Here is a 14,572-nt window from a genome sequence, read left to right as displayed (position 1 = left end):
CGTACAGTTTAATTAAACCCGAGTGCCCGCTCAGTGGTGCTGTTTTTACTGTAGCACAAGGCTTTAAGCTGCTAGGACAAAGATTGAAAATCCTCCAGACAAAAACAACAGCAAAAAACAGACCAACAGGACAAATGCCAGAAAATAAAAATCACACAGCAGTTAATTTGCAAACAAAGACAAAAACCTTTAATTTAAATAGGAGGGGGAAAAAAAAATCACATAAAAAAAAGAAACTGTACAGAACATTTAACATCGACTTAAAGTTCTTAAATAAAAGACCCCGCCCCTCCAAAAGTAACTAAAAATAACAAAACTATAACAAAGTGGGATGGTGTATGATACATTTTTGTGCAAAAGAAGTACGAACCAATTCTTCCCAAACTGCACATCTTGATGTGGAGAGGGCGCCTCTCTCCACTCAGGTGTCTTTCTACAGGTAAACACGAGAGTCCCTCCCCTAAACATCAGCATAGTGTCTTTGATGTAAAAAGACCCCCCCCCCCAAAAAAAAAAATCCAATAATAAAATAGATTTATATTTTAAATATATTTATATAACAAACATGCTGTACAGAACGTCAGAGATTAAGAAATCCCTTTTTTTGGACACTCACATCTGTCTGTCAACTTGTGCTTCCCCGACTCCAACTAAAAGGCAAAAAAAAAGCAAAACTGAACAAAAGTCGAGCTCCCCATCGTTTAGAAGTAAAATAAATGAAAAAAGAAAAACAGAAAACAGCACTGATCAGAAAAGTCTCTGTTTTTCCTGAGTTGTGGGAGTTTCTAATGCAGTTTAAGATGGAAGCTGACACACTTTTACCTGTTTCTTCACAGCCACTCGAGAAAAAAAAAGGAGAAAAAACCCCAAAAAACTAAGGGCTGCTCAAAAGATTAAAAGAAAGAGAGGGGGGGGAGGAGGCTGCTGAGCTTTATCTTCTAAAAAGCTTAAAATGGCTAGATGGGGAAGGGGGGGGGGGGGGGGGGGGGGGGGGACACTGCGCAGAAAAAAAAAATTGCCTTTAACAGCATGCAGAACATCTCTTAAAAAGAGGGACTAAAGGGGAGCATCTATTGTAAGTCTTCCTGCAGAAGCAGTCAGTTCCTTTCCCAGTATACACCCTGAGAACACTGGCCTCCATCCAACTTTCCAGCAGGGAAGGGGAAAAAAACAAAAACAAAAAAACCCCCCAAAACCCAAACAAATCATTTATGAGGAAAAAGCAGCATATGGCGATTCATGCTATGGCACGAGGTCGTTTAAGAATTCTTCACCCAGTGCGAAGAGCCGGAAACCGTCGGGGACAAAGCCAGTGGACCCAAGGAAACTTCTGGGGCTAAAATTTTTTGACAGAACTGCAAGTTTTTCTTTTATTTTTTGTTTTATGAAACTCTCCCGTTTTCTGCTTTTCACAGTGGTAAAAAAAAATAAAAATAAAGGCGTGGGAAAAGAAACAAACTTAAAGCGATTTCAGGAACACTTCCAGTTATGTTCCACACTTAAAAATTAACCAAAAAGAGCCGTTGGTGAGATGGTGCAAACGTGACGACACCAAACAAACTGAGGGGAGGGGGCGGGAGGGTAGACAGAAGGCAGATTTCCAACTCAATATATCAACACACCATATAGACAAACCCCGTTAAAGACATCTGTAAGACATTATCAAATAAATATTCCACCTTTGCTTTCAGTATTTATTCAGCTTTTGTTTATTTCCAACTAAAACGCTGGATTTAACTGTTGTAGAAACAGCAGTAGTAGTGGGTATTATAGTAGTAGTAGCAGGAGATGCAGAAGCAGTAGTATAGTAACAGAAAGGCCCAGACTGCAGGCAAAGAGCACACTGGGGATACACTGATGTATCAGCCAATCACATGGTCAGTTAACCAGTGGCTAATGGTTGTCGGTAGTGTCACATCAACAGCATGATGGAGGAGGAGGACTTAAAATAGTTTCATAATGAAGACGTCTTTTGTTTCCCTGGTGCAAAAGGAGGATAAGTAACTTAAAAAACAAAAGAAAAACAAGCAGCTAAAAATATATATGGGTATCAGACAAACTGTTATTTTAGACATCAGTGCATCCCTAGCAAACACAGCTCTCCTCACAAAGCAGCCTGGACCCCGGCTATTCAGAAAGCCATGAGCTGATTGGATCTGATCAGGGAGGACATTAGTGATCAGTAATCCAAAGAAAACAAACTCAGTGCACATTTGACACCGAGGGATTCGTGAAGATTCAAGTAAAAAACAAAAAATAGAAGACATTCCACTCACCAAAGCAAAAAAAAAAAAAAAGAGGATTAAAAAAAAAAAAAAATTCCTTACACTCCCAGCTTGTGAATTTGTGATCAACACAATTTTTCACAGATTTGACTCGTCCTCTGTTTGATCCTGATTAATGGAAACCAGCTCTGTCTGAAGTTCTCCAGGTTGCTAGTCAGATACAGGACTCCACGATGTCCAAGCCTACATACGCTGTAAACTAGCAGTAAAAGCACCACATGTCAGCTGGGCTGGAAGGGAGTTTGTTTTTTGTTTGGGGGGGTGGGGGTGTTCCCTGAAACTTGCTCCAAGACAGAACTGTTGATATAGTCAGGCACCTCTGCAGGAAAATGGGCCAGAGTACAAGAATAATGTTTTCTTGTTTTATTTTCTTCTTCTTCCTCATATAATATGTGTATTTGTGCAGGGGAAAAGAAGTGGAGGCTCCTGAAATTAGCCAATATGTCATGTGAAATATTGTTTGATGCACAACTGTCCGGCGAGGATGGTTACATGTGGGGGGAAAACAAAAACAAGGCTTATTGTGGTCTCCACGCGTCCTTTAGTTGCACGTACAGCAATGTACTGGTCCTTTTTCTTTTTCTGGATTTATTATGAGGCCCCCCAAACAAACAGAAAAAAACCTAATGCTGCTGCAGACGTCAAGTTAGAGATTGTCCTCTAGTCTCCAGTATAGAAAAATAAACAATCCTCAAGCAAAATATCCCTTATAATTTGCACTGGCCTGTCTGGCCTGTCATTACTTTTACAACCAAATGGTTGGCTGTAGAGACAGCGAGTGCTCAGTCAGGAAAAGAAAAAAAATGTAAAATTAAAAATGAGTACATCATCAGGTCTTACGAGTTGTGATGAAAGCTGACTTTGGAATAAACAGGTTGGCTAAAATGATTTCATGGTCTGACGTGCATCAGCTCAGCATGCTATGTTTAGCTCTCTCTTGACTAACAAGAAGAGTGATGTGTATATTCCCAGATCCACGCTTGATTCAAAGTGCCATCAGAGGACTTCCAAACTGTGGCTGCGCTGAGTTAGTTCAACAACAGTTCATGGAATGAGTCCCAAAGGCTGGAATGAGTCCGGACTGGACCGGTCCACATTCAACTGCGGTGTGCTTTCACTGTAGAAACTGTCAATAGTGCAGACTCAGCGCAGGTGATCAAGTAAAGGCAGCTCTGTGGATTCCTCTCTGGGAGTGGGAGGGTCCGGGGATGGATCTGTCGTCTGAGTGGCTCCCAGTGGATCTTGCGTTAGACCGGCCTCTTGTAGGGATGCAGGAGGAGCAGGCTGAAAGAGACAGATTGATAATAAGAAGACGATTAAGTGCGTTTATCAACAGCACGACCAACAAGGCAGGCAAAGAAAAGCCCACTGCTTCATATTCACAGCTGAACAAAACAAAATGATTCAACGTGCTGTCAAAATCTGTATCATCGAGGTCCAAACAAAAGCAAATCAAGTCATTCGCACAGGCACAGGTACAAAAAGGACGTCCCACTGAGCAATCTGGATCATGATCTGAGAAAGCATGCCATATTTATAAACCACTTCCTGTTTGAATTACTGAACAACAACAAGCCACTCACTGCATATGTGCATCTGTTCAAATGAGCTTAATGCAATATCTCAGTAGGTGTGACTATCGTCTGCTGTCTGCTTACCGTCTACTGTAAAGACATCATGTAGGCAGAAATATAACTAAAGATTTACTTCATTACTGATCAATCTATCAGTTCTGTTGTCTCAGAACTCCTCAGACATTTGGTCTGTTAAAATATCCCCAAACACTCTAAAAAAATGCCCTGAGTGGGTTTGAAGAGACATTAAAATATTTTAAGGAACAATTTTTGGGGGTTAACATAAGCAAGACTCAAATCTAGGAAGCAGTAACCATAGAAACACAGCATATTCTTCTTAAGCTCCTCTTTTCCATTTTGTCCATGTGCCTGATTATTTACTTTAGCATATTGCGAATACTCAGTTGTAAGCAACTCTACAAAAAACACTGATCTGATAAAACAGAATGGTCTGAGTGGATTTACTAACAACAGGAGGGCTATATCTATCTGCTACCCCTGAGAAAAATTTTCAGAAATCACAATATCTCTTTCCACTGCTATGCGGATGATATCCAAGTCTTCCCTCTGGATTTGGATCTCCAATCCCCGCTATTGCCGTTGCTTAACTGCCTGTGTGATGTCAGAGACTGGCTATTTCATAACTCGCTTACCCTCAATGAAAACAAAACAGAAATTATCGTCTTTGGTAGCCATATGCCGTTGAAACAGCTATCGGGGACCTTAGGTTCTTATGCCAGCCATCTATCGTCTACTGTCAGAAATCTGGGAGTAGTGCTGGACAGTTCCCTCAAATTAGATAAGCAAGTGGCTGCAGTGGTAAAAACCAGCTTCTACCAACTACGCCAAATTTCGAAGGCAATGCCTTACCTACGACACAAGGACCTTGAAAGGCTCATTCATGCTTTCATAACCTCTAGACTGGACTATTGTAATTCTCTTTACTTAGGCCTCCAACTCTCCCTCATCCAACGCCTACAATTAGTCCAGAATGCCGCAGCACGCCTTTTAAGCGGCACTAGAAGACAGGATCATATCACTCCTATTCTAGCTAACCTCCATTGGCTTCCTGTCAAGTACCGTATTGTTTTTAAAATTCTTCTATACACTTTTAAAATCTTAAATAACTTGGCACCCAGTTATTTGATTGACCTTCTTAATTTATATATCCCTACAAGGGCACTCAGATCCTCTAATCAGGGGCTCCTAATGCAACCAATGTCTCGACTAAAGACGAAGGGGGATCGTGCCTTTGCTTTTGCTGCACCAAAACTGTGGAACAGCCTGCCGGTTGATGTCCGTGCGTCGGAAACTATTCAATCTTTCAAATCACGGTTAAAAACCCATTTGTTTAAGCTTGCCTTTCAAACTACTTAGCTTAATTTCTTCCCGGTTCATGCTTGTTGCAATAGTACCATCCTATAACTGTATTTTTGTTGTTGATTGTTTTCTTTTGCTGTAAACCTGCAAGTATGGCTCGTCTGTGAAGCACTTTGTTGTACCTGTGACTTTTAAATGTGCTATAGAAATAAAATTGAAATTGAAATTGAATTTGCTGGATTTGTTTGATTAATAGAGAAAGAGTCAGGTGATTTATGCATCAGAGTGTACTGACTGAGCGTGAGTATCTGTATTTCTGGATCTTTTTAAAGAACTGAACAACTATGGACAGTCTCCTTACCTGTGTGCGTATGGTCTGTAATGGTGCTCCTTCCCCCTCCGTTGAAGCTGGTCCATTAAAGCCCTTCCTCCCTGAAAAACTCCACTTGCTAAAGTGGCTCTCATAGTGTAGTCCGCTGCCCGGGCCAAGGCCAGCCCGCTGGCCCGTTCTGTGCCCCGAGCTCTCCAGGAGACTTGCTGGGCAGAAGCGCTCCGGGCCTGGCAGAGGTGGAGGAGCCACTGAGCTGCTGAAGGAGAGCTGGGAGCTGGACAGCTGCTGGCCCAGGAGACCCTGGATGGAGGATGTACGCTGTAGGGATGAGAGAAGTCCTGCCTCCATTCTGCCCTCTGACTGGCTGAGCAGAGCTAATGGGAGAGGCTGAGGGTGGTGATGCCAGCTCTGGGTTGGACCAACAGGGTTGTCTGTGCCTGAAGTGTAAGAAAAAAAAAGCACTTTTAACTCCTAAAAATAAAATACTTGCAATACATTTCATCTTCATGTGACCATAACAAGCTAACAAAAACACCTCCATTTCTGTTTCGGTTCTTACCCATCGAGGGCTGGACAGTGGTGATGTGTGGCTGTGGAAGGCTGGAGGCTGGTGTACTCTGGGTGGTGTGAACAGCTGGGTTGGTGGAGATGGAGGTGGAGCCGCCTCCACAGTCTGAGTCTTCTATGTTCCCCCCGCTGTTGCAGCCAGCCCCGCACCCTTTCTGTAACCTGCAGGGAGACATATGTTACAGTTATGTTTACTCTCTCTTAAAGCTCATGTGTACATTTATTTAAGCAAAGAATTTGCACCTGTCCCAGCTGCTGATGAGCCAGGTGTAAATGTTGTGTGGGCTGACTGGTCCTCCCCACACAGAGCGGAGCTGGCTGTGTTCCCCAGCATAAGAGGTTGTGAGGGGGGACACGTAAATGGGGTAGCCGATGGGCTGGTCGCACGAGGAGTTAATCATATTCCTCAGCGCTTGTTTGGCATTTTGAATGCTTCCTCGTTCGGGGTTACGGTTGCGCAGGAAAACCAGCTCCTGCTGCTGCCCCGCCCACAACCCACGCACACACTCTCTGTTCACCTATGGAGGGCAGAAAAAAAGAGAGATGAGGATCTGACAATCCAGGCATGTGATGAGTCAGAGACAACAAGACAAAAAAAGAAGAAGTGCTAAACGTAACAAGCTGCGACCTTGATAACTCTGAAGCTGAGGAATCTCTTGTTAAGCATGATGATCTTGTACTCGTCACTGCCGTCATCCATGATGTGGCGCAGTGCTAGGAGTGAAGGCATGTTTGCTAGAATAGCGCTTCGCCACACGGGGTCACCCTCGTGTGATATCAACATCTTTTCCTCATTGGCAGTGATGGCGTCAAACAGGACCATAGGATCCTCGTACTCATCTGGAGATGTAAAGTGATCCTGAAAGAAACACAGATTATACAAACAGTCTCACTTCAGTATCAAAAAAAAGAGTAAATATTGGCACTCCAGCACTAGTTTTCTTCTCTGGTACCTGGTGCAGTTTGAGTGACATCCGCACTCCTGGTGCTACGACCCGATTCAGCAGGTCCATATCCGCAAACACCCACTCGTCACGAGGAGATGTGATGCGGAAGTCTCCCTTGAAGAGTGCATGAAGGCCATAGAGAAACGGTTCCAAGCTGTCAAACAAACAAAACAACAATAAATCTGCCATATTCTTAGCATATATATGCATGGCATCAGCAACAGTGACAGACATGGTTGTGCGGCCTGGTGAACTTACCTTGCTGACATGCTGTGTGAGGCCGTGCCCAAGGCTCTTCTTCCCAGGATACAGAGGCCAAAACAGAGGTTGACAAGTGGAGAATCTCTTTCGCAAGTCACCGGCTAAAACACAGTGAAGCACAAATAAATTGTGCAATGTTGTACATTTAATGCCTTCTGTATTTCTGTTATTAAACATTTCACTTGTTTGTAATGATGAAAAAAGTATCCTAATGACAGACATAAAGTGGAAGACAACAGATGTCATTTAGAAAAATGCGACCAAATAGCATCTTCTTGTGCACATGAAAGCAAGATATACTTGATCCGTTATGATCAAAATATGTGTAGCATAAGGGAAAAAGCACTACAAATGCAACCCACGCATGTGACGTTATAGTTTAAATGTTGTGGAGGAGTCTTACTGTCTGGCGCCTGCTGTTGCAGTACTGAATCCAGTCCAGGTAAACCATGCAGAATGAGGACGGGGTGATGCCGGACGCTCTGTGATCATAGTCCTCGTCAATGTTCAGGTTGAAGGTGGGGTCACTGTCTACGTAGTTTGATCCGAGACAAGGTCGTAAAGCCTCCTGAATTGTTTCATTGGTCAGCCACTCTTCCAGCTTAGAAGATCGACTCACATAGTAGATGATGCTCTATTGGACACAACAAATACATAATCCAAAATACTAGTCACGCTAGGAAAACATTTTTGTAGACAGCTTTAAATCCACATCAAGGATTACAAGTATGTGCATATTTTAGCTTCATATCTTAGCTTCTAAATTTCTATGACTTGCTCTTCATCACAGAAGTAAAACAGCCTCGAGTCAACTAAAGTAAACAAAACCAACTGCAATAAAACGCAAAAAGCATGATGTGAGAACAGAGTAAAAACAGCTCCTCAACATTGGCTCACCTTGACGTAGTATGTGATGAGGATCTTACGAAGGTCAAATACTTGCAACATGGAGGCGGCATTGTTGTCGCTGATGCTGTAGCCTTCGAGCACGTACTTTGTAGCAGCCACCTCCCAGGCCAGCCAGCGCTGTCCAAAGGCAGCATTGAATGACAACATGTGAGGCAGGTGACCTGGTTCACAGCAGCAGCAGCCTTCATCCTCCTCCACCCCCTCTGTGATTGCTTCTACCTCCCTCTGCTGACAGTAGGTACCTGGAAAGATGTGAAACATAAGGATTAGCTGCTCTATTAAAGGGCTCCAACAGATGACACTGACACAATCTGCCTGGAAAACACAACTTCAAAAAAATATATATCTGCATAATGTGTTTAAAACTTTTATGGACAGAGTTTCTGCGTGTGTTGTAATTGGCTGACGGTTTTGGCTTGAGTGGCCTCAGGATCTCGTCTTTGTTCTTGGTTTGTTTGGCTTCGTCAGCCTGTGACCTCCAGCTTGGGCTAAGGCAGTTTGCAGCTGCGAGGAAAATTAGCACCTCCAAGTCTGAGGTCCAACGGGTGTCTTCACTCAATTCAATTTTATTCATACTGCGCCAAATCAGAACAACAGTTATCTAAAGGTGCTTTATACTCTAAGGTAAAGACTGTACAATGACACGAAGGAGATCCTCCACATCTGGGATGAGTTGCTGCTCTAAGTGGAGGAGTTTAAGTATCTCTGGGTCTTATTCATGAGTCAGGAGGAGCGGAGCAAGAGATTGACAGAGTGGCACAGTATCTGTACTGGATGCTGCACTGGTCTGTTGTGGTAGAGGTATCAATTATCTCTAGCTACTCCAGCTCCCATACGGTCACAAGCTCTGGGTAGTGACTGAAAGAACAAGATCATTGATACAAGTGGTGGAAATTAGCTTCTCTGAAGGGTGACTGCTCTCTCCCACAGTGATAAGGTGATAGAGTTCAGAAAAGAGCCACTAACTCCTCCACATTTGAGGTAGTTTGATGGATCTGACTAGAATGCCTCCTACATGAGGTGTTCTGGGGCATGTCCTACTGAGAGGCAGCCCTGGGGCAAACCCAGTACACCCTGGAGAGATTATAGCTCTCCATTAATTCGGAAACGCCTCAGTTTCTGCCCAGATGAGCTGTAGGAGATCGCTGGGGAAAGGAAAATGTTGATATCTCTGCTTAGACTGCCACCCCTTGCAGAAAATGAACTTTGATAAAATCAGAAAAAGTATCTTGTGTTAAAAGGTGACCTTTTTTGTTTTCTAAAATTACGCTGGTAAGAGGTGCTGTACATAGGTTTCATGTCAACACATGAGACTCTTCAGCTAATTTGGACTGACTTTAATGAGTTTTAAAATCAATAAAATCTTGGTGAGGTTTTTAAGAGTCACCAAATTAGGCTAACATGTGTCACACGGGGTATAACCAATAAGAGATGTTATGCTTATTTAAGGCTAAACACCACCTAATTATTTGATGTGGTGTCCAAATGCCAATAGGTCTCCAATAGGTCAAAGCATTTCTGAGATACGACGAATCCAGTGACAGTGTGATCATATTCTTTAAACGCTTTAAAAGCTGTGTGCATAAAGAGAGCTCCAATCACTCATTCACTGGTCGTGACAGAGTGAGACATTATAATGAAACTTGGTGAAATGACTGTCAAAGTCAGAGTGTCAAATTTAATAATCTTTTACCCTACAGCTCTAGCAGCTGTCACAGACTCCAGCAGGAGAGAAACAAGAGGAACGATATGATTAAGAACAGGTAGAAACACTTCACTGCCCACACATTCAATGCTTGGCCTTGAATAATTTTACTCAGCTAAAAAATAAAAAAAGATTAAACTTAACCAAAAAAATAATCGGTTTTAAGGTCGTATCATTATAGATCATAAAGCCCCGCTTTGCCAAGTGACAACCTCTTCAGAGGCTGACGCACAACTTTTTTTTTTTTTTGAATCCTCAATGACCTTAAAATAAACCGACAGATGTGAAACTGATCTCTTTTAAGAATAAAAATATGCTGTAAGAACTTAAACACAAAGTAATCTTCAAAATATGAAGGTGAAGTGGCTTTAGACGACTTTTCAATCTCTCCCCCTCATTCCTCTGCAATCAAGCCTTCATTTTCCACGGAGATTTCATACTTAATGGCAGACATAATTGCACAGGGTACGAATTTCATCGTCAATCGTGTAATTTTTCTATCGGCATGAAATAATGTGACGACATTTACATTTATTTAACATTTACTTTATGACAAGTTAAATCGAGAAACTTCTACGTCTGCTGCCACCTAAAGCTTTATATTCCAGGGAAACTAGTGCCATCAGAAACCTCTTTTTAACTACTGATTAAGCTACAGCACCACATCCCCATAATAAGTACTTTTTCACAACATTTGACTGATGTCCACGTCACAACAAGATGGTAAACAACTAAAAACTACATTACTATTTTATGAGCTCTAAACATCGCATGCTGCTGACCTCTGAACTCTAGACCCCTCAGCTGGAAGGTCACAAGGCCGTTGCCGATTTCGATGATGTGGACCAGAGCGTTGAGGTAGTCTGACGCGAGGATGAAGCAGTCGCCCGTGCTGTAGTTCCCCCAGCGGCCGAGCAGTAAGTCTCCACAGAGGCTGTGCTGCAGAGAGCGGGTCAGGTGCTCGTAGAAAATAGAGTTCAAATTGTTGTCATCAGCACCTTAATGATAAAAACAAAACAGACTGTCACCTTCATTTCAGAACAAAAATCGGTAAGCATCGACAGGAGGGAACACTGTGGCATACCTGGGTTGCGGTCTAACTGGGTGGCAAGTCTAGTATTGGAATGATCGACCCTCTTGGTGCTGTAAACAGGACAAATTAGGATTAAAACCAAATAGATTTAATTTATATTAAGAGTGTAAGATATACAGTTTCACACTTGCAAAGGTTATTTAACCAAACACATACTTGTAGTCGCGCTCCCAGAATTTAACGGGCCTGGTGTATGAGGTGACAAATACAGCACTGCCAAGGACAGGATTGAGAGGTGTGGAGAAGATGGCAGAAAAGACAGCTTGGACAAAAAGAACAGCAGAGTCTGAAATAGCAAGAGTTAAGGACATGTCACCAAAACCCCCAAAGCAAAACAAAAATCTCCACTGAATAACTTCACTGACACTTAAGACTATCAAAATAAAGAATACAGCACAAAATAACAATAACCTCTGTGCAGTAATGCAAAACAATTCAATAATCTTGCAACATAAAATACCTTTGTCACATCTTAAAGCTACAATTTGCCATCTTATACTCTATCAACCTTAAATTTGGCACTGGTGTATTCCTACTATCACAAAATCAAGCTGAATAAGGATACGGGGCACAGCAAAGGGCTGAGCAAAGGCATGAAAGGCTGAGCCCCAAGTGATCTGCCAGGGGGCAATGTAGGTCAGCACGAAACGCAGCTTGTACAGCAGGTCCCACATCTGAAAACATTCAAACATTCATCATTATCAACTCTCACACACATGCGCATGTTTAAATAGTATTCATATTTGCTACAGAAATAAGACGATTAAGACTATTTGTGTGCAGGAAGCTGTTTCTAAAGTAGAACAAAATCATTTGTGACGAAAGAATGCTACAAATATGAAATTTTTCTAACCTTGCTGAAGAGAATGGACATGAAGTAGTAATCGATTAAGAAGGTCTCTGAGAAGTGTGGATAGTCGTAGTGGAAGAAGAGTGTGGTGAAGCACAGTGTGACGTACTGCTGCGATGGGGTACAGAAGGACGAACGCAGCAGCTTCATTCCAGCTACCGAGATAAAGAAAGCTCGGCTACTGGAGGGTTCGAGGAAGAGAGGGGGGGGGGGAGAAGAAAAAAATCAACATATGCTAACATATGGTTACAACAACAGAGTAAGAAATGAAATGATTATTCAACAACAGGTGCTAGTGATTGCGTGTATGTGCTACAGTTTAACCCCTTTCTTTAGAGTTTGCAGAGAAGTGTGCATAATTTTACAGTGATGTGAAAAGAAAGGTTTTCGCAACACTTTATACAGAAAAACTAAATCCACCTTTAATTCCTAGAGAATTACAGTGGGGCAAAAAAGTATTTAGTCAGCCACCGATTGTGCAAGTTCCCCCACCTAAAATGATGACAGAGGTCAGTAATTTGCGCCAGAGGTACACTTCAACTGTGAGAGACAGAATGTGAAAAAAAAAATCCATGAATCCACATGGTAGGATTTGTAAAGAATTTATTGGTAAATCAGGGTGGAAAATAAGTATTTGGTCAATAACAAAAATACAACTCAATACTTTGTAACATAACCTTTGTTGGCAATAACAGAGGTCAAACGTTTACTATGGGTCTTTACCAGGTTTGCACACACAGTAGCTGGTATTTTGGCCCATTCCTCCATGCAGATCTTCTCGAGAGCAGTGATGTTTTGGGGCTGTCGCCGAGCAACACGGACTTTCAACTCCCGCCACAGATTTTCTATGGGGTTGAGGTCTGGAGACTGGCTAGGCCACTCCAGGACTTTCAAATGCTTCTTACGGAGCCACTCCTTTGTTGCCCGGGCGGTGTGTTTTGGATCATTGTCATGTTGGAAGACCCAGCCTCGTTTCATCTTCAAAGTTCTCACTGATGGAAGGAGGTTTTGGCTCAAAATCTCACGATACATGGCCCCATTCATTCTGTCCTTAACACGGATCAGTCGTCCTGTCCCCTTGGCAGAAAAACAGCCCCGTAGCATGATGTTTCCACCCCCATGCTTCACAGTAGGTATGGTGTTCTTGGGATGCAACTCAGTATTCTTCTTCCTCCAAACACGACGAGTTGAGTTTATACCAAAAAGTTCTACTTTGGTTTCATCTGACCACATGACATTCTCCCAATCCTCTGCTGTATCATCCATGTGCTCTCTGGCAAACTTCAGACGGGCCTGGACATGCACTGGCTTCAGCAGCGGAACACGTCTGGCACTGCGGGATTTGATTCCCTGCCGTTGTAGTGTGTTACTGATGGTGACCTTTGTTACTTTGGTCCCAGCTCTCTGCAGGTCATTCACCAGGTCCCCCCGTGTGGTTCTGGGATCTTTGCTCACCGTTCTCATGATCATTTTGACCCCACGGGATGAGATCTTGCGTGGAGCCCCAGATCGAGGGAGATTATCAGTGGTCTTGTATGTCTTCCATTTTCTGATGATTGCTCCCACAGTTGATTTTTTCACACCAAGCTGCTTGCCTATTGTAGATTCACTCTTCCCAGTCTGGTGCAGGTCTACAATACTTTTCCTGGTGTCCTTCGAAAGCTCTTTGGTCTTGGCCATGGCGGAGTTTGGAGTCTGACTGTTTGAGGCTGTGGACAGGTGTCTTTTATACAGATGATGAGTTCAAACAGGTGCCATTCATACAGGTAACGAGTGGGGGACAGAAAAGCTTCTTACAGAGGACGTTACAGGTCTGTGAGAGCCAGAGATTTTCCTTGTTTGAGGTGACCAAATACTTATTTTCCACCCTAATTTACGAATAAATTCTTTACAAATCCTACCATGTGAATTCATGGATTTTTTTTTCACATTCTGTCTCTCACAGTTGAAGTGTACCTCTGGTGCAAATTACTGACCTCTGTCATCATTTTAGGTGGGGGAACTTGCACAATCGGTGGCTGACTAAATACTTTTTTGCCCCACTGTAAGAGTGTAAGTAGCAGCAAGTTGCTGCTAATAAAAAGTTCATTAAGTGAGCATCAGCCAGTGTGTCCTTAGCCAAAAGTGAGTTGGTGCAACAGAACAATAATTCCACTCACAGCAGCAAATCTACACAAAATGTGTGAAAATTAAAAAAATTAAGATGCTGCAATGGCCCCAAAAAAGTCCAGACATTAACCTAACTGAAATGCTGTGGTGGGACCTTAATGGAGCTGTGCACAAAGAAAAGTGCACAAAACTGAATGAACTGAAGCTTTAAAAGCTACTGAATCATCACAGTTTTTTACACGACTGCAAAGACTGCTGTAAAAATCTTCACTGTGGTTCTCACACTCATTTTTTGAAAATGACGAAAACAAACTACTACTTCTTCAAAGAAAAGAAAATCACAGGTAACATACAATATACTACTACACTGTTTAATGAAATAAAACCTGACAAATTTCTCTTGATGTTCACATTTTTAAAATCACCCGTTTCAAGAGTTCAATTCAATTTGAATGGATGTATATAGTGCCAAATCACAACAACTGTCCCCACAAGAAACTTTATACTGTAGGGAAAGGGGGTACAATATTAGAGAAAACACCAACTATCAAAAGACCAGAAGAAAAAAAAAAATCAGGCTCAGGGAGGGGCAGCTGCCACCACCGGTTGGGGATGATGGGA

At 42.5% G+C, this 14,572-nt stretch overlaps 1 protein-coding gene across 3 annotated transcripts in view; it reads right to left on the bottom strand.

Annotated features, from left to right (window-relative positions):
• Positions 1 to 972: 972 nt before the first annotated feature.
• The window catches only part of LOC147320559 (pecanex-like protein 3), a 32,404-nt gene continuing 18,804 nt past the window's right edge, over positions 973 to 14,572 (bottom strand). For 2 of the 3 annotated variants that reach the window (XM_086308664.1, XM_086308663.1), the window contains exons 23-36: positions 11,846 to 12,023; positions 11,558 to 11,666; positions 11,149 to 11,278; positions 10,984 to 11,042; positions 10,682 to 10,897; positions 8,183 to 8,436; positions 7,689 to 7,919; positions 7,283 to 7,386; positions 7,031 to 7,178; positions 6,706 to 6,936; positions 6,321 to 6,595; positions 6,070 to 6,239; positions 5,541 to 5,947; positions 973 to 3,569 (exon numbers count right to left, since the gene is read on the bottom strand). In XM_086308664.1, the coding sequence (XP_086164790.1) occupies positions 3,429 to 3,569; positions 5,541 to 5,947; positions 6,070 to 6,239; positions 6,321 to 6,595; positions 6,706 to 6,936; positions 7,031 to 7,178; positions 7,283 to 7,386; positions 7,689 to 7,919; positions 8,183 to 8,436; positions 10,682 to 10,897; positions 10,984 to 11,042; positions 11,149 to 11,278; positions 11,558 to 11,666; positions 11,846 to 12,023 (2,653 nt within the window). In that variant the 3' untranslated portion in view covers positions 973 to 3,428. The remainder of the gene's footprint in view (positions 3,570 to 5,540; positions 5,948 to 6,069; positions 6,240 to 6,320; positions 6,596 to 6,705; positions 6,937 to 7,030; positions 7,179 to 7,282; positions 7,387 to 7,688; positions 7,920 to 8,182; positions 8,437 to 10,681; positions 10,898 to 10,983; positions 11,043 to 11,148; positions 11,279 to 11,557; positions 11,667 to 11,845; positions 12,024 to 14,572) is intronic. The other variant, XM_086308665.1, reaches the window with a different exon arrangement.

Source organism: Aulonocara sp. 'chitande type north' Nkhata Bay, linkage group LG10 (genome assembly GCF_057382095.1).
Source record: "Aulonocara sp. 'chitande type north' Nkhata Bay isolate Kocher_YH1m ecotype deep benthic linkage group LG10, A_spYH_male_GT1.1, whole genome shotgun sequence".
NCBI lineage: Eukaryota > Metazoa > Chordata > Actinopteri > Cichliformes > Cichlidae > Aulonocara > Aulonocara sp. 'chitande type north' Nkhata Bay.
Note: the sequence above shows the minus strand (reverse complement) of the source record. Positions and strands in the feature narration are given on the sequence as shown.